Source organism: Drosophila albomicans, chromosome 2R, assembly GCF_009650485.2.
Source record: "Drosophila albomicans strain 15112-1751.03 chromosome 2R, ASM965048v2, whole genome shotgun sequence".
Lineage (NCBI taxonomy): Eukaryota > Metazoa > Arthropoda > Insecta > Diptera > Drosophilidae > Drosophila > Drosophila albomicans.
This window is the reverse complement of record NC_047631.2, coordinates 4582195-4608762: the sequence shown is the minus strand read 5'-3', so window position 1 is coordinate 4608762 and position 26568 is coordinate 4582195. Positions and strand designations below refer to the sequence as shown.

Genomic DNA, 26568 nt, shown 5'->3' with positions numbered 1-26568 from the left:
CAATTGGTTTAGTGCTAGTGAAATGTGGGAGTGCAGTCTTTGTGTGTGTCCTGCAACGAGGCGTGCACTTTAATTAAATTCGCTATTTAGGTCAAAGAAAACCACATACTTGCACTTCTCCAGCCCATAACTAACAATGTTTTATAACACGATACGCTACAGCTTATTTAAGTAATCAGTTGCATTATGTATCATAAATACGCTTACATATACTATATATGGCATACGTTTTAATTACAGGCCCTGAAGAGTAAAAATAAAAGTGAGAGTGTTGAGCTGCCGAGCAGTAACTCATTAAAATTAAAGTCTCGCTCTGGCGATTGCTGTGTCAGCTTGCGCAAAACTTTGACTCAATTCGAAACGCTTCCCAATGTCTATAAATTATATATTAAAGCCAAAGTCTATTAGTTATCATTAATGTTGATGTGCTTTTTGTTACCTGACCTCTTACCACAGTAAACACAAACATTCGAGCATTAGCTTAGGACTTGTCATTAGTGCAGCTTCCAAATTGACAACTGACAACTGACAGCAGCTAAGCCTGGTTTTCGGGCTCCATTTACGAATACGTGACAAACTGTGTACTAAATAACTTTTACAAAACTGAAAACTGTAAAGTCCAAGTCATCGAACAATTTTGATGTTATTTTCGTGTTTGACAAAAGCATTTTCCGTCTTGTGGCTGTCGCATTAAATTATACAAATTGGGTAATTGCAAATGTTGACAGCTCATCAAAAAAAATGAAAAAGGCGGTGGGTCGAGCAATTAGTTGCACAAAAGTGATTTATTTAAGACTTGAGCGAAAGTTAAGCAAAATAAATTTGAGTATATTTAACTTTTCTCAAAATAATTGCAATCTTAAAGTTTGCGTCAAATGCGGATGTTTTTGGTGATGATTTAAACCTATACACATTTATCTTTATTTGGCTGATTTATTTTCGACTTCCTATAGAACACAATATGAGCTCATATTTGAAGTATCCGATGGAAAACAATAGTATGAAACGCAGTATTTATTTTATCTATGCTCAAATCATTTGATTAGCACATAAATGACTTGGAAATTTATTGAAGAAATAAATGTACAGCCATAAAAATTGTTTCATAAATATTTATAATTCATCGCTGATGTCCTCTACGCGTCTGGCCATTGAAGACGCTATCAAAAGTGGCCAAAAGCTATGGAAATACAATAATACAAAATACGTACAACAATATAACAACAAAAACCGGCTAAGTTTATCAGCCTGTAAATTGCCTGGGGAACAGCAACAGCAGACGCAACAACAACAAACCATCAAGAAATGCTTACAAATCAAATATGAAACTAGTTTCGAGTCGATACAAACGTGTTTGCATTAAGGAAAGATTTAACTGCAACAACAACAGCAATTTTTTATAGCTTGCGCCAAAATTAAGAGAAATAAAAATAATGTAAATTAAATCTCTTGATATAAATACGTAAATTAAAAATTAGCTAAAACGGCAGCCACTCGTTATTGCTCATCGCTAGATTTTAACCTTCACATTTACACGGAGAGTTGCCAAATTACAGTTTGTTGGCTCAAATGAGGTTCCAAATTATTTTTGATCAGAGATAAAATCAAAATTGTATGTCTGTATCTTGCATACTCGCACAATGATCCAATGATCAGGCATATCGAATTAGTTAGCTTTATTAACGAAGTGGGCTAAATCGTTGAAATTATCTTGCATTAATCTTAATAAGTTTTCGTTTTTGATTAAATAAAGATGAGCCTTGACATTTCTACAACCACTTTAAATTGTTCGCATTAACTGTTGAAGTTCTTTAAGTTCTGTAATTTGGATGGCTGTGTATGAAAAAGTTTCGTAATCTAAATAAATGTAACTGAGGTGGAGACTACTCGACAGAATATCGGTTATACATCGATAGGCACGAAGTTATCGATTACAAGCAGTTGACAACACTATTTCAGCAGCATTCGGAAATAACGCATTAAGTAACCAGTAGTTAGCAGTTTAAACTTCATTTAATTAAACTAAATTGTTATCTCTTTGTCCCAAATATTATCTGTATAACCAGCATTATTTAAATACTTATAAATTAAGAAGAGTGATAAAAATAAACTAGAAATTTTGACGCGAATTGCATATGGTTTGATATCTGATGAGCTGGTGTAATGGTATTCTAAACAGCATTTATGGCTTGTGGTGTCTGCTATTTGTTTTCAAGTGCAACAGCAACAACATCTGACTTTGAGTGTTTTTTTGGCAAGTGTTAAGATTCCGCAGATAGGGCCGACTCTAACAACTTTCCAACCGCTGACAGCTGCTCGTAACGCTCGTAAATTCCGCCAGAGTAACAAAACACAAAACACAGAAATAAGAAAAAAGCACAAACTTATCTAGCAATAGTAGCAAAGAAAGTTGACAACAAAACTTTCTTGAAGCGCATTTGCATGCGTTGAGCATTTGTTAATCTTTCAGATGCGCAAAATTTCTGTATATGCTTCGGATGCCGCATGTTTAGAATATCTAAATAGTAAAATCTACCACCGTCCGTGGACAACAACAAAATATGTGTAGCGAGCAAGGTAAAATGTGGTTCATTTGGTCACCAGGCCAGACTTAGTTCCACTCGTTCCAGTCTCAGTCCCAGTCCTAGTCTCCCAAGTGCAGTTCGTGTAGGGCAAAGCCGACCGCAAATTGAAAAGGCAGCGCGTGCGCCACAAAAGGCAAATAACAAATTGCCTAGACCCAACAACAGCAACAACTACAGTAACAGAGAGAAAGAGAGAACAGTTCACCTCGCTTCACTGCTGCTGTTGCTGTTGCTTTTGGCATGCAAATTGCGCACCAGACGCCAACGCAACAACTACAGCAACACCAAACTAGCAACAACAGCAACAGCTTCGCATTGGACTCCATCTATTGTTGTGGTAGGGCCCACAACGCCATCCACGCCATCAACAAAAAAAAAAAGAAATACATGCAAAACGTTTGCCCGGAACTGTCGTTGAGTGGCTCTTGGCATCTGCCTAACTGTTCCCCCCAAACACGCCCCCTACTTCATCTAATAGTGAAGTCAACAGTTGGCAGTCGGCAGACTGCCTTGAAAATTGCAAAAGGTGAAAGCAAAAGTTTTGTTCTATTTGTTTCAGTTGAATACTGCGAAGCGACGCGCATTGCGAGTACGAATGTGTAATTTGCCCTAGCGTCCTCATTGCCCTTTGTCTCCGTTTGCTGGCATTCATCCGGGATTTGGCTACGGTTATTTTGCTTTTTATTGGAGGCATTTTTTTTGTTTTTTTTTTTTTTTTGTGCATTTGTTGAAAGGGTCAAGAAAGCAAAAGCTGTGAAATTGTTAAGCGAATGCCAAAGGAAAGTGGAAGCAGCTGTTATTGCCGAAGATTGACAGTTGCTGTCGTTAGGTGAACCACAACGGGTGGAAGTCAACTACGTACTAAAGGTAGATAGGTCACGTAAAGACATAAATTGTGCTTTCGCGAAATATTAATGGCACCACGAATAAATTTCTTAATTCATATGCAATTTTCGAAATCGATAAACATTATTATAAATTTCTTTTAAATGATAAAGATAACACACAGAAAGGCTTCTTTTATGAATATGAATCTATGTTCCTAACTAAACTAGTTTTGTAAATAATAAAAATAATAATACTACTTTTGACTACTAATTTCTTAATTCATATGCAATTTTCGAAATCGATAAACATTATTATAAATTTCTTTTAAATGATAAAGATAACACAAAGAAAGGCTTCTTTTATGAATATGAATCTATGTTCCTAACTAAACTAGTTTTGTAAATAATAAAAATAATAATACTACTTTTGACTACTTTAAAATTCTTTTTTAAGTGGAGTGCATTTTAGAAAAATTGTAATACTCGTATATAGTATGAATATTCAATTCAAAGTAAAAGTTTGCAGAAAAAAAAAACAATCTAATTTGCATAAATGCCAATTTTTCTGAGGGAGTTTTCTCTCTGTATATTACAACATGATTTGTAAATGATTCTCCTAATATTCAAAAATATTTTCAAACGCCTTGCAAAACTGATTTATTTATAAGAAACCATTATTATGATAATATTTGCGTTCACTGGTCATCTGGGAGATTGGCAAAAGGTCGAATCGAATGTGATTATCAAGCTGTTTAATTGGCAATTAATTTGCTGACGGGTTTCGTATAGAAGCGTGGGATTGGAGCGTCAGACATATCAAGAAAGTTGCACGTCAGAGAGTCGAAAAGAGAGGAGACCATTCCGGAGCTGTGTACTTTCTTTCTTTTTTTTGTTGTTGTTGAAGAAATATGAAAAATCATGAGCTTTTGTGTGTGGTAATAAAACTTATGAGTGGCACCCGCAATCACCTCACCACATCGCGCCCCTTTTCATCGCCCAAAACACCAACACTTTCATTTGCCGTTGACAGACATCGTCGTCAAGTGGCCAAGTGGCGTTGCAGCGCATCGGGGCAGACGGCGAGGGGCTTCGCATGTTGCTTGCTTTGTTTGTTTATTCATCAACGTCATCATCAGCGTCAAGTACAGCATCCAGTTGGATAGCTGGATGGCTGGATACGCAGTTGCTTGTTGCTTGACTTGCTTAACTGGCGCTGGCCCGCGGCAACAACCAGAGACCATCGAGAGAGCCGAGACCCGCTACTAAAGACGAGAAATTTCACTTTCATAAAATACAATATACTCGTGTCAGTGCATTTGCCTGTGCCAGTGCTTAGACAGAAATTATGGCATCGTGTACATTGTTGGATTGCCAAAATATATGCTATTGCTTGTAGCATTTAACAAGCGCCTGGACGCTTCCATCTATTATTTTTGTACAGACCACATGCGGGTGCAGCCGTAAGCCTAATGAGGTTCAGTCAAGTTAAGCTGATAGAGAAGTTCACATGGAAATCACTCAATAGGCTGCACTTTTGATTATTTTATATAAAACTTTAATTTATAGTGTGTTTTAAGTAGTAAGTTTTAATTTAAATAAAATTCCCTACCATATCAATATTGAAATGCATTTCATTTAAGCATCCAATTATAAATGGAAATTCAATTAAGCTTGTATTCAAATATTTTGTTATTTTTCAGCTCTAATTGTATAAATTATTAATTAATGCATTTAAATTCAAATATATATAAAAATTATAAAATTTAAAAGTTATTAAGCTTCTAAAGAGAATAGAATTAAATTTAACTTATTCCACGTTTACATATGCAAATGATTATTATACTACAATTGAAATGTAAAAATTAATTTTACAAGTATAGAACAAGAGAGCGTTAAGTATCATTACCAAAGACCATGAACCATAAGAAACAGCCGTCTATTGGGAGTTGGCTGTATGGTAAACTATACCATTTGCCAATGGCTTCGAGGCAATTTAATGCATGCGTTTGCTTTTGCGTTTGGTTAGCCGCTGTTACGTCTCGACTGATTGCATGATTGAGCCGACTAATTGAACAATTGATGCATGCGAGTGAGTTTGATTACATGACAAACAAGTCTCGACAAAAACTTAATAAGCATATATGAAGCCAAAGATCAATTCGAGAGCGGAGGTTTGACCCAACAGTTGACAGTCCAGCCGACACACACTTCTGACTTTTACTTTCCAAATTCAAATTGCTTGACAATTATTGTTTGTTATGTTTTTTTTTTCGTTTTTGAATCACAGAGAGAGGAGACAGGGGCTTGGAACTTGTCTTTGGAAGAGACGCGCATTGAGGCTTGTATTTCATGATCTTGTGGTTGGCTTTGTAATTATTTCAGCGTATCTTTTGTTAAATCGTCTCAATTGATTGAGTACCAAGCACTTGAGAAAGTTATTGTTGAATATTGAGTTTACTTATCGCACTTCATTGTTTTGTAATTGATAAAATGCCTCAAATTTATACATCTGTTTAAAGGCCATTTGAATGTCACTTGCCACACTCGCACCACAGCGACCACATTGTACATTTTACAATCTGCCAATATTAATTAAAGTCGCAGGGTCCGGTCCGGTAAAAAGAAACTGTGTAATTATAGCTATAAAGTAGCCAGCTTTTCATATTGCTGTTATGTTTTAATTATGGGCAAAAAGAATCAACAAGTAAAAGTAAAAACTTTTCGCACGGCTAAAAAAAAAAGTGAACGTAATAGAAAAACAAAATATACATTTTTCAACTTTTTGCTGCTCTTTCGCTTTCGTTTACAAATGAAGTCATGAACCCGGCCGCAGACCACAGCTCAGAGATACAATTGTGTTTCTAATTGCGCGCACTTAAACAGACCTTTTGTCGCCAATTCTCTTTCTGAGTGTCTCGTCAAACAATACATGATGCCGCACGATTGATAAGCAAACTAATTTTTTAGAATAAAAGACAGACGACTCTATCTAAATAGTATCTTATAAATTGAATGGACTGTCATGAAGATGGAAGATATACATAAGTGAGCGCACAAAGAGAAACCTTGAATGATTGCACTTACCCAGCCGAATGTTAAATAGAACTTTAATTTTATATTAAGGGAAGGAACCAGTACATACCTGAAAGAAAAATATATGTAAATTAAATAAAATTACAAGTATCAATTAAATTAGAAAATAATAGAAATCGTTCTTATTTCAAAATACTTCAATTCGATAAATATAACGCAGTTTTAAGTGTAGTCGAATGCTATCGATATCTAAAGGCAATGTGGCAACCCTTTGAATTAATATGACAAACAATAGTAGTTTTAAAATCCTCAACGAACGAAATAAAAACAAGTATTCATTCATTAGAAATTTTGAATAAACTTTAAATTTATTAATATTCATTGTAAATTATATTTATATATTTATGTATATGGACAGCATTGGACACATACTTATTAAAAATTCGCCATATGAGCATTTTCTGCAAGTTTGTTAAATTGGTCAACTGCAATGCTTTAATATAACGGAATTTTACATCATTTTGGCAGATTTACCACAATTTTCAACTATTAGCTCATATTTCCGCTACAGTCACAGTTGCCGCATGCCTCATTAAATTGTAAATATGAAAATGTAGCTCGATAATGTCACACAGATCCTAAGACAACTCCATTTCATGTCAAATTTCATTGCCACCGTCATCTTGAGCTTCACAACATCTTCATTAGATGCCAAGGTGCCGCTCAATGTTGGTTAAATGGCCCAATGCAACAAATTTTCAGGTGATCAAAACTTGAAAAGTTGCCGACTGCCAACCAACAGCCTCACAATGTTTAGGTCAAAGCGTCGAGGGCCCATTAGGCCAACTTATAGAGAACTAGCTGACCCAGTTTGTCAGCAAAAAAAAACAGTTTGCAAATTGTGACAGGTGAGCGCCTTGATAAACAATTAAGGCAATGCTCAAAGATAAAGGTGAATAACACCCACAACATTGTCGGTGGCATGTGACGGAAGTGACCTTGTCCCTGGATTGCAAACACTGCGCTAAAGCTCTTGACTGGTTTTTTCTACTACTACTACTACTACTATATATATATTGGACTGGCGCGTGTGTCGAGGCAAGCTGAGTCGAGCACTTTGGCGTCATTTAACGGTTTTTTGTGTTCAACTTGTTGGCGTAGGTGCATTGAACTTTTGTCGTTGGTGATTTTCATAATTTTACTTTTCCGGGCCGAAAACTTTCAATTGCCGTTGGCTGGTTGGCAGCTCAGCACATAATCATGCAAAATTCAATAACAACAACAACAACAACAACGGGAGTAGAAAAAAGTCTAAATAAAATCTTAAGCTGCATCTCTAATCTAAATCTAAATTTGCATTCGACTGTGAGGTAATATATAGCCAGCTGGCCAGGGCCATCGATCGTCCACTCTCAAGTGCTTTTTTCTTTATGTCTTTTTTTAAGCGAATGCATTTGAAATTGAAAAATACGCGCAGCCAGCAAATCGCATGCGAGAAAAATGAAATCAAGGCAAAATTATGCGCATAAGTTGTGAATAAGAGAGGGGAAGGGGAGTTAACGAAAGAGATTTAAGCGGATGGGCGAAGAGAGAGAGAATATCGTGGCAGCGGAGAGATAAGGGGGTGTAGCAACGGCATACATATGTGGCCGTTATGGCGGCAAAAATTTATCAGCATGCAAGTGTCTGTGACTGTGTGCATGGAATTGCGGCACAAGAGAAAGGTGCAACAAGTGGCAGCCACCAACGACAGTGCCAAACAGCATCGAGATGCCAAAAGGTGGAAGCAGCTGCTGCGGCTGCGACGGCGACTTTGACTTGGGACTGCGATGCAAAACTGCGGCTGCTACTGCTGCTAAATCCAATGAATGCTTTATTGATTTCATACCACATTTGTGTGGAATGTGTGCTGGCAATTTGCAGGCAACAACAACAACAACGATGAAAAGTTCAATCACCTCAATGGGCCAAATCAAAAAGGTTTAGTTTCAATTAGAGGCTTGACAAAACATCGACATATCATCGAAAAAACACTTTTCATCGATTCACTTTATATAATTTTTACGTTAGTTTCTTTAGAATTCTGACAAAGAAGTGTTAATCTTTCCGAAAAAAAAAAAAAAATTTGTATTTGTTCCTGCAATGTCCTGTGACTCCAAAATTCGGGGTGTGAATGAATTTTCAATAAGGCAGGACCACATGATTTAGATCGCAGATGTGCGCTTAAGCCGAAAGAAGTAGACAAGCTACTATGTATGATTGTATAGCAATTATAATCTTATGGATAAAGTAAAAAATATTCGAAACATCTATATCGTCCAATATCGATGTTTTCCAACTTGTCCCTTTTTTTTTGGTTGCAAATTCTTGGCAAAATGAATTTTGCAAAGCAGTTTCGTAATTGAAGGCTGGTCTCAACATTTTTTTGGTTTCCTTTGACATGTGAATTACCAGTTTTTAGGGGCAGTAAAATCCGCATATTACATATATTTATGGCAAAGGCATTCACCGACCAAACTGCCGGATCCGCTTGCCCTCCCCCCTCTTTACACCACTCCTTTATCTGGACAGTGGTTTGGCTTTTTATTTTGTTTTTGTTTTTGTTATTTTGCTTTTTGCCGGCTCGCTGCTTTCTTTGCAACAAGATTTCAACATTGCAGCAAAAGCTGAACGTTAACGTTAACGTTTACTTTCTCCTTCGATGTGTACTTTTTCCTGCATTTTTATTACAAGTCGGCAACTGGTTGGGTGCAGGTCCAGCGCCACCACCTTCACCGCTCGCTTTTGGACTTTGCTTATCTTAAGCATTGGGAAAGCGGCAACTTGGCAGCCAGGCAGGCAAGTCGGCAGACAGACAGCTTCAAAAGCATCTTCAACTGCAACTTGCAAGCGACTGCGACTGTGTCTGTTTCTGTGGCAAGAGCACTGTGTGGCAAGTGGCATTGCACGAACCGAAGGGGCCCAAAAAACCATTGGCGATTGTTATCAACTAAATGGTGTTAAAGTGCGTGAGAAACATCAACGAAGACGGCGATGGAGACGCAGTGAGAGGATGTTGGTCCCGCGTGGGCAACTTTTACCCTATTATACAACAAAGGGCACCACAACGCCAACTGCTCATCATAGCATCATAAAAAGAAAATGTGTCTGCTTCAAGACTTTTTTGCATAACACAAGGAAATGCATTGCAAACGCAACAAACTGTCAGACGACGGTTAAAACTATACTAGAGACTAAGTAAAAAGTAAAGTGTATAAAGTAAAGTATTTCAAACCTAATGACTGTTCCCCAACAACAAACACTTTTCGGACTTGAGCGCGTGCCGCTTGCATAACAACAACGCCAAGGCAACAACGACGACGACACCAACACCAACACAAACACAAACAGAAAACTCAACAAGTAACAGTAACAACAAGAAAAGCTTTAAGCATAAAATGTTTATCAACAGTTGACGTCATGCAGGCGGTTAATAAGTAACAAAATTGAAATTTAAGTTGTAATTGAAATGCGGCATCGTCGCTGTTGTTGTTGCTGTCATGCAACATCGTGGAGTATGAGCAATATGCTTACTCCCCACCCTCTCTTACGTCCGCGGAATCGTGTGTGCGTTGCGCCTCAAGAGAGACAGCTTGCTGAAGTGTGTGCTCTTCGCTGCTGAAGACTCAGAGGCAAATGTAACGACTACCATATTTCAGTTGGAATCTATTGCATCAAATGATGGCTCAATAATTCAGTCGAGGAAATAGAAGACGCGCAGATTTTTTAATTTGCTGAAAATGCACCGAATTGTCTGCATTGCACTTATTTCTAATTACATCTTGAAGCTAATTACTCAATTCAGAAGCATTTAATGCTTAATCACGATAATCATAAAGATTGATACTTTATGTTATGATTCTAGCTTATCTTTAGCATCACAGACTTCTTATTGAATCTTAAGGCTAGCTAAGCTTTTACAACTCAAGGAAAAATGTATACAACTTAATGTAAAAGAAAGAAATATTCCCGAGAAAGCATATGGTTTCTGCTTATCTTTAGCATATAATTATATATTTTAACATATTTCTAATCACATTTTGTAGCTAGTTAAGACCCTATGATTATACTCGGGGAAAATTAACTACAACTTCATGTAAAAGTAAATAAATATTCCCCACAAAGCATAAAGTTTAATACCATCTGGTTCCAGATTATCTTTACCACATAATGTTATATTTTAGCAAATTTATTTAACACATATCCAGCATCTATGATTCTACTATACATACTGTATGTATATCAACCCGTGGCACAGCCTCTGCCTACGCTATAGGGAAATATGTGTTAATTCAATTAAGATGCGCCTAATAAGTAATTTGCATAGGAAAACAATATGGAGCGCTAAATGAAATGCTGGTCAGTGAATCTCGAACGGCTCGATTGCTCTTCAGATGGTAGCGAGTAGTGAGTAGCGTGTGGCTTTCATTTCTAGTGTGGCTCTCCTAACTATGTGCTTGCGTAATTAGCGCCCGTGGGTAACATAAAGAAAAAGTGTAGCAAAAGGGGCAGAGCCCAAGCCGCGACCAATGTCGATGTTAACGGCGATGATGAAGTTGAAACAGAAACATATTTTTACGTTCAGCAGCCGTGGAAGCCTTTGAAAAAAAAGCAGTCGAAATGTTTTCATACCCGATACCATTCGAAGCACTTGACAAACATTGACGAATCAAAGTGAAGACAGAGATAGGCGAGAAACAGAGACAAGCTACAGAGACACAGAAATAGAAAACACAAAAAATATAGAAAATTACTGAACAAAATAATGTTATTATCAAAGGCCAGCCACTGAGAGAAGACAGACAGAGAGACGACACACAATTGATTTGATATGCAGTCGGAGCGCCAAAAATACCTTTTGCATTACTTTGTTTATACCCACACACAGATATCACAAGATATAATAATAGAATGCGAACACGACGTGGAAAATGGAATTGGAAATGGAATTGGAATTGCCCGTGCCACAAGCTAAGGCAGCAACAAATGGTGAAACAAACCCAACTGATTTCACTTTGCAACAAAACTTTCCAACACAAAAATTAATCAAATGATGACGGCAACTTCGGTGGTACTGGGTGCTGGGTACTCTGGGTACTGGGGACGGAGCTGATGATGTCGATGACGACCCAGCTCGGCTCTCAGCTGATCTTCAAGTTCATCTCACAACGGTGGCGAAAAAAAACAAAACAAACAACAATACAAGACAACGCAGAAAACTTCCGCTACAACAATAAAATAACAAACAGCAAGCCACAAGAAGCAACTCGCAACATTGTTGCAAATCTCTGATCCATTGTACAGTCTATAATTTAAGTTCATTTTGCACATTGGTTAAACGCAGAACATCGTATTAAAACTTGTATGTTATGAGTAAGTAACAAAAATAGATTAGGAAATGATACACGTTAATATTCAAACATTAAATTGTGATTAATAATATTAATATTAAAAAAAGTAATAATAAATCTGAGTTCAGGAAAATATAGATTTGAATTCACCAAAAATTAAATCACCAAAATTAAAACTAGCATGAATTTTTATTTTTTCTTTTTTGAATCATATAACAATTTAATATTGCAACAAATATGTTACAATTTATTTTTTACACATACATATCATTTAAGCCATTATTATAAGCCATTATTTTGTAGTAAAATTGAAAAATATTGAAAATTGTGCTATTTTAATTTCGCAGCTTCAGTTAATTTTAAATTCTATAAACAATAGAAAATATTTTCTCAAATAATATACTTTTGAAATAAATTTGCTCTGGATTTATCAACAGTATTGTTGAAGCTCTCATCATAAAATAGTTTCGTAACCAATGTGAATGTACTTTTTTGCAGGACCACCGAGGGGCGATCTTCAATGTGCGTGTTCTTGTGTAAGTGCCCAACTGCAACTGTACTCGTGTTTATTTACGATCTCGCCAGCATTTGAGGGCTTGCAGAGTGCCATTAAATCGTTTAAATGGCTTTCCTGGCACTTCATAATATGCCGATCAGAGCGCCAAATTGCACTTTGCCCAACAGCAGCATGAAAAAAGAGCGCAAAAAAAAAGAGTTTTCTGCGTGTGGGCGTTGCCCATCGCCCAGTTGCCTACATGCTTATAAGTCCAACCGATGCGTCGCGGAGTCAGATCGCAAGATAACAGAGAAACAGAGAGTTTTGTGTGCAATGTTGCATTACGAGATGCAATGCTGCATTTGACCGCCAAACGACTTTGACTTTGCAGCAATGGCAATGGAAAAGGCAACTGCAACGGCTATGGTGATGGCGATGGCTTCGACCGCGTCTAGCAATTAATTGTATATTATTTGCGCGTCGTTTATTTGCCGCAAATTAGCCAACTTGCAATTTATCTTTAACAGGAAATTATTGTTATTGCCAAGGCGATCGGAAAACGACAACCAAAGACACAAATCGAAGTCAATAGCAACAACAGGCAAACAACCCATCGACTGCTTTGGGTAAAGTCATAACATTTCCATTTTTATTTTCAAAGATAGAAAGAGAGCAAGAGACCGATGTGTGAATAACATTTTCACTGCAATTGAAATTGTAAGTGAATTGACAAGTTGAACAAAAGTTATATATATCATTGATTCTAATCTATAAGCAGCGAAGTCACATAACAGTCCTGATTGTATTTCTCTATCAATTTGCATGTTTTCCATTTCGTTGTAAGTCACTTTCCTTGTTAATTGAATAAGGCCAGCTCGAAATGGATCAGCACTGATGCAAGGTAATATTAGTTACTTGGCGGTTGGATGCACAAGCCACAGTCGATCCGATGCGGAAGCTAAGCGTGTGTCATGCAAAACGAACGAGTCAGTGCAAAGAGTGCAAAATCAAGTCGAAAGAGAGTGAAGAAAGTTTCCAAAGGGTCGACGTCTGTCACTTGACAATCGATTGCGACTCTGAGTATACATTTTCATTGATATTGATGGATTTTCCACTCAGGTTTCGATTTTCCAGTACCGATTGCCGGTTGTTTGTTGTTTGCACTTTCATTTTCAATTAACAAGTAACTGGAAAACAAAAGACTTAGGCAACGAACTTGCTACCAGCACATCGGAAGCGAATTGCTTTGAATGTTAAGGCTATCGGTGTATCTTAAATCCAATAGAGCCAAAAGAGTGAAGTTAGATGTGGGCCTTTAAAGTACTCTAAATTCGCCATAATTTGTATGTCATGTTTCCGATTAATGATACGAAAGAGAGATTATTGTGAATATTAACATCATTAACATTCAGATCCCTCTGATATCTAAGTTAAACAGTGCTAGTCAATCTCCTCATTCATTTTCCTTAACTCAACATAAAACCAGTTCAATTGATATAATGTTTAAAACTACTTGTTATTCTTATTTATTCTGTCAATAACGCAGTTAAATTTAAATGAATACCTCATGCGCCGTGTTGATATTTATATTATGATCTATTATTATAGTTTGGGAAGTTATTTTCCTTTTTATGTGCGTGAAAATGGCTCATCAAGTAAAAGTATCGCAGGGGTCTCTGACCAAATGCCAGCATCAAGTCAAAGCATAAAACTTAAGAATTATGTAGCTTCCTTGTTTACATAATTATACGGCCCTCGGGGTAATGGACTTTATGTTTGGGAAGCGTCAATTGGAAGCTCAAATAGAAAATAGAATCTCAGCAAATTAGCGCAAATTTTGCGTGACTTAATTAAAAAAATGAAACGAAACGATATTACATCATAGGAAAGTGGAAGATCAACATCTTCTATCTCTTCATGTGCACGACAGTGGAACTGGAAAATGGATTTATGTGAAGATGTATGCATGATGACACGCCCGTTGGCCCACGATGTTGTTGCCTGCTTGGTTGGCTTTATGATTTGCTAGTCGCTTATATAACTAATTAGCAATCGACAAAATCCGGAAATGTTCGTCGGAAGTCTTATCTAAATATTACTGTATTAAACAATTCTAACTTGTTGCAGCTTAGGAAAGTTGACCACGTAACTTTAATATTTTTAATTGAAGGAAATAAATACAGTTTAATTTATTCCCCTAAAATATAATAAAATTGCTCGCAACTCTTAATTGTATTAAATAATATAAATTTAAGTTTTTTTTTGTATTTTGCTTAATTGCACTTATACTTTTACATTAGAGACAATTATCTTAATTTCATTTGTGCGTTTGCTTGTCACTTTAAGTGAACAAAAGTCATTGTGGCAACAAACTTGCAGCGAAGGGGAAAAACTAAAATATTTTGCTGATAAATATTTGCGCTTAATTGCATTATGGGCAGCGGCAATTATGAAGTATACAAAAAATAATAAAACTCTAAGACTTGTTCATAAATAACATGAACTGCTGACTTTTTTTTGCCAATTTGCTGGAATTTGAAACGCATTTGAAATGATTAGAAAAATAAATTCAAAAAAGTTAAACCTAGCGGAACAAGTTTGTGTAATTCACATGTCTACTTCTTTATGTGTGAGTGTGTGTGTGTAATGTTAATAAAAGCAACGCACAGCACTCTGGAGCTGAGCTTATAGTAGTCGGAGATGGAATGGAGTCATCTTGTGTGGCGCGACTTCAACAACTCAAGTTGAAGTTCGCACGGCACTTGTAAAATGCAAAAAGAAAACAATAAATAACATATACGAGTAGGTGAAAAAATAGCTAAGAAATGCAGAAGTGCTACAACATCTGCCTGACTGAAAGTACTTTCTTTCTTAATAAGATGCGCGCAGCTTACAGATCGCAAACTCACAACTTTTCAGGGGCTTGAGTCAGCGCCGGAGTCATAGATGCGTCTGCCTCTTCGTCTTCTTCGACTTCATACGATGCTGCCACTGTCAAGTAAATTTGCTGCATGCCTCGAACTTGCTCTAATGCATGCAACAGCAGCTACCGCTCCTTTTCTCCATTCCCACCCCGGTCTTTCTACCAACGACAGCTGCAGCTGAGATGCAGCGACAACAATTTGTTCCTTCTCGGTCTTATCTCGTCTCTCTCTCTCTTTCTCATACACATTCTCTCTTTGCGAATGACACAAAAGTGAGTTTTGGGAACTAGCAAAGTGGCACAAAGGTTGCCTGCCAGACATGGAGACACTCAGGCAGGCAGGTGTTGAAAATGTGCCGCCGTCAGCACAAATTTGTTAGGGTGTCTCTTCAGAGTTCTTGCTGCAGTCGGGGAGGAAAAGTGCAAGACCTAGTGAAGAAATTTAGGCTTTTGGGTTATTCGGCTTTAGCTGGGGTCATTTACTGTCCCAGGGACTTATTTTAAAGTGAATATGTATTATATCAAATAAAAATACTAACTATATATGTTATTATTATTATACTTATATTGAATTATTATAAGAAATGTACGTAAGAGATATTAGCAAACAAACCTAAAGCCTATTTAAAAATTGTATACCTTTTATATTTTAATTTTACTCATGTTATATACCATATAGTGGGTGTGTTTTGAATGTAGTATATTTATAATATAGTAATATTTAATTTTGTTTAAGTATAATTTAGTATTTTCGGTACGTCATTTTGGTATTTTGTACGATATGGTATATATTTGGTATATTTTAGTATACATTTCAAATGGGGAGCGGATATCTCACAAAGTGACATAAAGGTGGTAAAAATGTGCCGCAGTCAGCTCAAATTAGTTAGGGTGTCTGTTCAGCTTTTCTTCAGCCAAGCAACGTTTATAGTACATTTTTAGTTTTGTTTATAGTGAAAATGAGTAATGAGTATCTCACAATCGTGCATACTCGAATGTGGCTTTCTTACATGTTTATTAATAAACTATTGACTAACACAACTCGATCACTTGAGCACAACAATCCTATTAAAATATTATGCTAAAAGATGACGTCTAAGTAAATTTGTAGTGTTTCTGCAAATTAACACAAATATAAATGCCATCTTGACTACTTAGCTGCTCTCAGAATCTTCACACCCACGCAATCTACGCGATACCCAAAAAAAAAACATGGACTCGAGCGGAGATAGAGATGGAGCTAGGAGACAAAGAGACGCCCACCAGAGTTGAGACAATATTTTGTCTTAAATTGCTACTTACTGCCAGAGCAAGACCAAAATGTATCCATCAAATATGAGAAACACAAAAAAAAAACGACCAGATAACATAAAAATTAATCAACAAAAGCAAAAGACAAACAAACGACTTTATATGAAGCCAAGCGCATGGAATACTTGAGATTTTTGGATTTTTGTAGTTTTAATTTAGTTTCGGCCACTGAATTTAACTGTCAGCGTGGGCAATTTTGTGTTGTTTTTGTTTGTGTGTTTTTGAGAGATTCATTTTAGAAGCGTGTGAAAAACAAATTTAAGTTTTACAAGTGAGTAAACAATTAAGCGAATGGAATAGAATGGAAAAGCATAGAATGAGATGAGATGAATTGAGTTGGGTTATAAGTGTCTATCGCTTCATGATATTCCCGCAGGGGCCAAAGTCAAAGAACTTTCGGTTACTTTCAAATTAAAAGCCTGTTTATTTTCTGAGCATTGTTCTTATACCATTTCCGTTTTCATAAATTAGTTGGAATCATGGAGAAATAGAATCTTTCCCTTCACACTGATCCATTACGTAATCCCTGGCAATAAATGTCATCAGTCCAAATTTGTGGATGATTTTACCATTCACTTGCTATGTTCCTTGCTTGTTTTGCCCATTTAAACGCTAATTTTAGATCTTTATTTTTTGTTTGTTAGCTCAAAATGCTTAAATGTTTACGATCATCTTTGGTGTTGCTTTTCGGCACGCACGCAGCTCAATCAGAGAATTTGTATAGCAATTTATTTAATTCAAGTTGCGTTTTCAGGTTTCTAATTACGCCGTTTGCTTTTCGGGTATGTAATTATTCCAAATTACTTTTAATTGCTGCAGGCGTTAAAATCGAAATCAAAACTGAAACTACTGAATCTCTTGATCAACCTATAAAAAAAAGACAATTAAACAACATCGGACTTACGCACATTAAATGTTTTATTCATTCAAGCAAAGAAACCATATTTTAAATAAATTAAACACAACTTAATTTGTATAATATAAAAAGTTGCGCCACTTTCATATAAATTTATGTGATTTTTTTAGTTGGTTCTGGGTTAAAACGTTAACGAATTCTGCAAACTCTTTCTGTTATATTTGTAATAATTTCCAATCTTAATAAAATTGAACTCATGATCCCAATATAGCAATTCTTTTACCTAAAGGCAACCGCAAGACTGAGTTTTAATTAAAATAAAAGTGTTTTTTGCCAAGTTTCTAAGCAATTTTGATGAACTGCTCCGATTTAGGCCAGGAAAAAACTATAGCAAAACGGCAACTGAAATACATTTTTCACACCTTCTGCTCCACATTCCGTTCGGAATTTGGAAGTGCCGTTAGCTGCTGGGCTTGAATTGTTATTATTATTAATTAGAAAAAATATTTGTTGTATACTCTACGAAAACAAAATGCCAAACATCGCCTGACGTTTATCGCAACCAGTGCATCAATGGACGCACCCGAATGGACCACGTCCAGCTTCAAAACTGGAGTTGAATTTGTTATTTTTTTCTTTTTATTATATTAGAACTTGGCCATGACATGCGAGGCTGAGTGCCTGGAAACTGTTCAGTTTACGGGTCCGTGTCAGCAAATTAGTGAAAAGTTTGGCTTGCTCAGTAATTGGCTTAAAAACGACGTCAGGCAAACAAAAAAAATCAAAAAAATCAAAACACGCTTCAGTGTTTACAAATTTGTTAATCCCTTTCTACCACTTCTCTCCTTGGTCCGCCCACACCACAATATACGTCAATCCGGTTTACATTTTTTCAGAATTTCTATCATCGAGAGATTTGCATTCGAAATTTGTGTAATTTGCATAACAAAAGCATACAGACAATTAACTGGTTTCCCGTGATGTGAGTTCGTTTGTGTGTGGAAGTGAATTTAAATGTTTTATACAAAGATAATGTTAAACAGGAATCTTTCTCCCAACCAATTGACATAACATATTTTCGCTTTCAATAAAGACTGTTTTATTAAAAAGGCTAATAGCATGAAGGTGTGTAAATACCCAATAGGCCATATTCGAATCGCTTACAATAAAAATAATAATAATAAAATTAAATTTAAAAATAAACATAAGATCGTAAACTCAAGATTAATTTAATTGACCCATTAAAAATTGAAAAAAGTTACAGATAATTCATAAATTGCAAATTAACTCAATAAGATAAATAAATAAAATTCAAAAGTAAGAATAAAAAATATTTTACAACAACTTTCATATCTCCAACTTTTTTTTATATACCACGTGAAATTCTTGTTCGAAACTCTAATTACAAAAATTGAACAAAAAATGCGAAATACAAAACTACGAAATATGTTAATTAGTCAGACACGCGGCTATTTATGGTGCGACTCCAAAGGGAAATTGGTCAGCTTAGACACAACTCCGACTGTTGTCTCAGATAATTTTATGTTCATGTGTGTGTAGCAAAAGTAAAAGCGAATAAATAAGAATAAGCACGAGCTAATGAATATGTCAGCTAATGAATATGTCATTTGGGGTCACGCTTTGTCTTCGAAAGTATTGAGTTTAATACGCAAATTAATGAGGCTAGTTGATGAATATTTCAACAGTAATTTGGGAAGGGGATGATATAAAAATATATTTATAAGTAAAAAGCTCGAATATAATATTTAAAATCTATATAATATGGGTAATTCTCTGGCTAAAAACCAAAGTGAAAAATAAACATATACTAAATCACTTTTTAGTTTGAGTAAAGATGAATCTTATAGAGAGAGAGAGAGAGAGAGAGAGAGAGAGAGAGAGATGAATCTTAAATAGAGCTAAGAATAATTTTGAAATATTTTTCTATTTTAAAATAATTGCACTTATTAATTAAAATCATAAGCAACCCAAAAAATTAACGAATTTATATATTTATTTATTAAGCTATTTTTTAAGCTATGTACATATAAGTATAATGTCATTATTTTTAAAATAGTTTCAGGTTATGTTTTCTTTCACCGTAATTAGTGTCACACCGACAAATTCACAAAGAGAATATAAAATCTTCGAGTTCAAGTATTAATCAAATAATTTCTTTAATATGTAAAATCTTCTAGCTTGATTAGTCAACCAGTACTTGATATTAAGTAAGGGATTTATACAACTAGATGTTAAAAGTGACCTTCGATTTCAAATTGAAAACTATTTGTTTTCGTTTGTCATTCACGCAATCAAAGTACCCTCAAGGCTATACGAGTTGGCACAACGTTACGATTATCATTAAGAATCCCCATAAATTTGTCACTTAAGCTGGGACTTTAGGTTGTAAACAAAGCCTCTAATTGCTGTGGCTGCTGCTAGCTGATAAACGTAATTCTCTACTATTTATTTATAAGCACCAAAAAGCCAAGAAAATATATATTCAAAGTGTGTTTAAAAAAACTAATATAGTAGAAAAATAAATAAGCAAGTTGGCGATGCTATCGGATTGGTGAAGATTTCTGGGCATTATTTACCAATCACTTATGGCTGATGAACTTGTACAGACATCTACAGCTCCGATTGCTCATCAGCTGAACCTTTTTGTGTTGGCTATTGCAAATAAGGTGCTTAATTAAATATTTAAAGAAACAAAATGAGAAAATAAAACGAAAACCAGAGATACTCGTAGAATCGCAAAAGAATCAAACTTGTTATATCTTCCGCTTTTGCTTTCAAATCAAATTTGTTAATTTGGTTTTATTTTTGGTAATACAACAACACATGCTATGTGGAATCGATTATGGCCAAGCCAAGAGCAATTTTGGTATCAATTCGGATAAAAATATGTATATCACCTCAGAGTTGAAAGCTAGAGGAAGTCGACTTTGTTGACGCTTTATCCGAGTGACTGAAGCAACAAACTTCTTTTACATAATGCCTCATTGCACGAGTAAAGTACATAAACAAAATGCCTGCTTAATTGGTGTTGACATTACAGTTGCTGCGATTGTTGCCCCTCTTCTTGCCTTCGTTGTCGTTGTCGCTGTTGTTGTCACACGCGCAAACAAATGACTTAAGCGACGAACTCGCGACTGTTTCAGACTTTTTGATGCAATATTTACCCAGACTCAGACCGAAAATAACTAAAACAAAAATGAATCATTCATTTCATTTATCTCATTTGTTTGTAAATTGTATTATGACGCACACACATGTACATATAACTCATAACACAAAACAACGTTTTCAATGTCAAAGTTGTAATTGCTTAAACCAAAATAAAAGTTCACAAATTTTGTTTCATTTCTTTTGTGCACCCACATTTTGTCGCGCAAGCAGCTTTAGTTACTCAAATTTTAAGCTTGCTTCACTTCTCCTACACTTTAAATAGAGCATTTGAGCATATGTGCATTTAGATGAGATGAGACCAACAATCAGATAGAGTAAGATCGAGTTATAATTTCATTAAAATAAAATATGAATAAATATAAAAGATAAAATTAGTTATTAATCAAATGTTATATGCATGCAAACAATTCAAAATAAACTTGCTCTTATTTTTGTTTCGCTTTTGCAATCGCTCTTATGACGTCTTTTTTAACACCTTTTTCGGCCACTTATGAAACAAAGGAATCATGCGGGCTATACTATATAAACAGTTTATTTGTTAGCTCACATTCTAAATGCTTCAAAGCAAGTGGCCAAGTGGCTCACATGCCCTGGGGCTAAAGCACTATAATTGAATTGTCAATGACATCAGACCGAAAATGCGATACGGACGAGTTCAACAAAATATAAAGACAAAGAACCAAGCGGAAATGCAACTCGTACAATGGTAACAACAAATTACTCCCAGGCCGTGAAAAGCCCTTTCCCTTCCCTCTTCCCCTCCATCTCGTCCATGTGCAGCTACCTTTTGCACCCTGGCTGCACAACGTTTAGGGTTACCATGCACCGGTCTGTCACACAACTTTTGTTACATTTTGAGCATTTTTTGTGTGGCATATTATCTCTGTAATTATGCGAAAATGAAAACAAAAAACAATACAAGACCCCCACGGACTGTTGGTCTGTGACTCAGAGTCACCTGGTGTCAAACAACTGGGCTCAGATGTCGACACCTGTGCACCCGGTTGGGTCACGGGCCAAAAATGTGAACTCATATGTGAAGAGCGGTCGCCCAGCGCCTCAACTCGCTCACAAAGCCAAATGCCAACAAATATACTATAATGAAATTTCATTTTATGCCTGCGGTATTTTTGCGTCTGCATGTCATGGTAATTATCCAGCTAATGTTTGCCACCATGTATGGCAAATATGTAACATATGTGTGTCTGAGTATGAGTAACATGCAAATATGTTTTTGTGGGAAAGCACAAAGAAATGAGTCATACATTTGGAGCATAAGAATTGCATGAGTATTAAGTAAAGCAATTTTAAAGATGTTTTTTCAAGGGTTGGTAAGTTCTTTAATTTCCTTGATATAGAAATTGTATAGGATATAGGCATCAACATATTTGAGTCTCATACACGAAATTGCCGTTGACAAATTTTAAAAGTAATAACTCTTTTATTGATGAATAAATACTTTTCTATAACAGTTTAAAGTGATCAAATCGAGGTCTCATACATATTTGTTTATTCAGTTGGCACTGAGTAATACATTAATACTTTTAAAATTGAAATAAAAAAATGAAGCCCTTTTGAGTGTAGGATTGTTACTCGTTTTCTGCTTTTCACTGAGGCGAAGTAACCTACGTAAGACTCTTCACCTGTTGTAAATACCCAATCATGAATTACGTTTATTACACAAGCATTTGTTTAATTTCTTAATTGCAAATTCAAATATCCATAGCAATACGGCGCACTTAGCTTCACGCCCCGTGGCTCTTTCGGCGTATCAAAAAGATGAAAACATTTCGCATTTGCCACGGGCGAATAAAATTTAACTTTCGCACGCCCAGACGGACGACAAAAAGACGACGATGCAGCATCGCATCATCATCGCATCGCAGTTCATTTCATCTCTTCAAACTGAAACTAAAAAACTTTCAAATGTATTCAGCAAGGCGCCTCAACACTGACAGCCGCGTTAGACGCCTACACCTCAGTCGCATGCGCAGCCTCTGAGATGGTCATATACAAACAAATTAGTGTCAGGCAAAAAAAAATACATAAAAAATCAACAATCTCGTGAAAAGCAAAAGTGAGTAAAAATATGACACATACGATAGGTAAGGAGAAAGACAGGGGGAGAGAGAGAGAGATGGGGAATTTAAAAACAACACACATTGTTCATGTAAATAAAAAAACTTTTACTTTTGATACAATAAAAACAACAAAAATATTTGCACATCATGCGATTTGATTTGTAAGCAAGTTGTAACGCACAAAATGTTTTTAAATGCATCTCGATATTGATCAACAACAAGCATAACGACTACAACAACGACAATAATGAAATATTTTGCAAGAATTTTGAATCCAACAAAGTTTGTTGCCTAAGTCTTTTGATTGATTTTTTAGCTTCACATCCAATCAAATTGCATTTTTAGTTTTTTTTTGCCGTTGGTTCAACTCTGCGCATGGCATGCGAGGAGAGATAATTTTATAAAGTAAAAGGCTTTTAAATAACATTTTAGCATGCACTTCGCCTTATGCAATCGGAACGTCGCCTACACTTTGCCTAACAAATACCTCCCAAGGAGCGAGACTCTGCACAACACAAATTGAAAGTAGTTTCATTTGAATTTTTAGTGCACAAATGCAAATAATTTAAAAAGCCGATAACGCCACGCATCACATAATACAATCATTAAATACTTATTTTTATGAAGCAATTTATTGAAATTTTAGATCGAAGAAATAAAAAAATAATTGAATTAAAAATATTTTTACAACATAAATTTACTACATACATTAAAATGAATGTTCATCTAATAGGTCAGTGCTCTTTTCGTTTTAATTGCAACACTTAGGTTAATAGATAGATCATTAATCGATATCTTATATTTTCAATATAATTCACACAATGCGGAGTTTGTTACACCCCTAAAAATTATTTCAACACTCACTTGTCTTGCACACGAAATGTGTGAAGATATAAAAATTAGCCAAATTCGAGACAAATTTGTAATTTTAAACACATTTTAGTAGTGTTTTTTTTTTTGCAGTTTTACTGTCTTGAAAAGAAACACAAGAAATAACGCAACCTAAAAATAACTCAAAAACATTTGTATCAGGCAACAATGTGAGCGAAATTACCTAATTTTATGTGCCTGAAATTTGGCCAGCGCAAAAATTGCAATTTGCGTTTAATTTGGGGTCACATTTAACAGTGCGTGTTATGCAAAAACATAACACTCTGTTATGTTATTAACAGACTAGTGGTGCTGTTAAACAATTTCTGTTATCATTGCAGATTTCGTTCGCCGCTGCTTTTGTTGCTGGGCATTTTACTGTTACAGTTTTGAAGGCATTTTAATTGCAGCCCCCGCGGCCAAGTTAAATGACACATGCTCTTGCAACATGGCCAGCCACTTTGTTGTTGCTGCCAAAGCTGCTGTTGCTGTCGCTGCTTTTGCTGCTGCTGTTACTGTTGTTGTTCATGAAGACTTTCACTTTGCAGCACGGAGATGAAATGGCTATTGACTCTTTGGCCAAAAATAAAGCGAACCAATTAACCCATTAGCGTATACTTTTAAATAGTTTTAAACCAGAGCAGAGCAATTTGTTGAAATTTCTAGAAAATGTTCATCGGCAACTTTGATCAAAGCAAAAACTTTGTAAATATCTAGTTAGGTAAATTTCGCAAAAAGTGTGAGAAGAACTTTGTATTTGAAAAAAGATAATAAATCTTGCTAAGCAATTTACATAATATGTCTCAGAGCGAGTAATTCATAAACAAATTATTCCAAATAGATTTATGTGCCACTCAAATTTAATTATTCAAATTTAATCTCATTCCTTGTGAAAACTATTCTTTATCTTTATCTCAAATTACTTTTTTAATGAAAAACCATTTGGAAATGGAGCCAAGACTCACCTTCTAGCTTGCCTGGGTATCGATTGGGTCCAACACACCGGCGCCTTGTGCAGTTGATGCATATTCCTTGACGACTTGTAGGTCAGATCGCCGCATTCCGTTTGCCACACCTGCAGATTTCCCTCCGCCGGATAGAAGGTGTACAAGCTATGCGTGGCGGATGCAATCACTGGCGATGACCCGCCAGCCTCCACACCAACTCCATCCACTCCGACTGCCACCAACGGCGACAGGGTTGCACTTGATATTGGCTGCACAAGCAGCGCTGCCTGACCGCCGGCAGCAGATGCCGCAGTCACGGAACCAACTGCCCCGGACGCCGTGCTCTTGTAGTTGAGCATGCGGCTGTTGCTAGAGATGACACCGGCGCTGCTGCAGCTACTCACATTGCCGTTGCCGTCGTGCTTCAGTATGAGGCTGCTGGGATCGTAGCCATGTCGCTGGCGTCCAATTGCATCCACGGAATGCGAGCGCAGAGCGCTCCGGGCTGGCGGCGTCACGTGCAGACGTCGTCCGCGTCTATATCCGGCCGCTGCGGAGGCAGCAGCGCCGGCTCCCACTGTGACGCCGCTGGTCAGTCGATGATTATGAATGCTCGAGGCGGCGCTGGCCACCAAAGGCTGTCGTTGTTTCTGATACTGCAGGCGTTGTTGCTGCTGCTGCTGTTGTTGATGCTTCAGTTGCTGCTGTTGCGACTGTTGATGCTGATGTTGATGTTGCTGTGATTGTTGTTGTTGCTGTGGATGATGCAGTTGCTCCTTGTAATATTCACGCCGCTGTAGCTGCGGTGCGGCCAGACTAAGTGCACCGCCTGCAACGACTCGCGTTGCTGACTTCTCGGTCAGGTTATTATTGTTGTTGTTGCTGCTGCTGTTGCTGCTGATGTTGCTGTTGTTGCTATTGTTAGTAGTGTTGCTGCTGGCACCGCCAGTTGCCGCTGAACTGAGCAGCGCCAACTTGCTTGCATTGTTATTGTTGTTACTGTTGCTACTGCTGTTGGCAGTTGCACTTGTTTGATGCTCTGAATCAGTTGAAACCCGATCCGGATCACTTTCGAAACCTTCGTCAAGGGATCGTGTTGGACTCAGTATGGGCTTTGAGTGCTGCTCTAATTTAGACGCAGACATGTCCACTTGCTGAGCTTCGTAACTCTCGGATAACAATATCTGTATCTATATAAATCTTAGTGTTACACTTGGTAACACTTTTGAAAAGTCGCAAAACTTTTCAACGATTCTTCGCGCATAAAAAAACACAATGAGCTTTTCTGCTGCACTTGTTACAGTTGCAGTTGCAGTTGCTTCACACGCCACTTTTTCTTTTAATTTGCCATGCACTTTTCAATTTGGGTTGTTTTTCTTTTTGCTCTTTTTTCACTTCGATTGTTGTCTGCGGGAGTCGCGCCAAAGTTGTGTCATTAATTTGTAACCAGCTCTGAAGTCTACCCCACGTCTGTCTCGCACGAAAGTCGTTTTCAAACTGATCAGAGACTGCGGCTCAAAATGTCGACGACTGCCAGAGCTGCAGACGAAAGCATCGCTCGGCACTTGTTCCGACTTGTTCGCAGGGTTGTTATTGTCGCTACACCTGCTGTTGCTGTCTTTCCGAGCGTCTGAGCGGGAGAGCGACAAAGTGAGAGCGCGCGAGAGCTTTAGTTGAAAACAGCTGTTTGTAGTTACTGTTGCTGCGGCTAAAATATTTGCGATATGTCGTTGTAGTAAACAGAGATTTGTGTGTTATGCCGATACGGGAATGACATTGGAATGAGAATAAGAACTATTTACCAGCAACAAAAAAAAAAACAGAGAAAAGGTCATATCTTAACTTTTAGACATTTAATAGCGTTGATATTTTCAAACTTATAGTATTGTGTTTTTAAGGAAACAATTAGTTAACATTGAATATACTAAACTTTCCTTTAAAACAACTGCAATTAAGAAGAGTATTACTAGCCGAGCTCTGGATGCATATGAGAATGTGCAAGTTTTCCAGCATGGGCACATTTTACTAACTATACCAACTATTCTTGCCGCAAGTGT

The 26568-nt window shown here is 36.6% G+C and overlaps 1 protein-coding gene across 2 annotated transcripts in view; it reads right to left on the bottom strand.

The window, feature by feature from the left end:
• LOC117575232 (myb-like protein I) overlaps positions 1–25996 on the bottom strand; it is a 50148-nt gene extending 24152 nt beyond the window's left edge. Inside the window, exons 1-2 of one of the 2 annotated variants that reach the window (XM_052006711.1) lie at positions 24530–25996; positions 5273–6554 (exon numbers count right to left, since the gene is read on the bottom strand). In XM_052006711.1, the coding sequence (XP_051862671.1) occupies positions 6398–6554; positions 24530–25656 (1284 nt within the window). In that variant the 5' untranslated portion in view covers positions 25657–25996 and the 3' untranslated portion in view covers positions 5273–6397. Of the gene's footprint in view, positions 1–5272; positions 6555–24529 lie in introns of those variants that run through there. The other variant, XM_034259362.2, reaches the window with a different exon arrangement.
• Between the last annotated feature and the right edge of the window lie 572 nt (positions 25997–26568).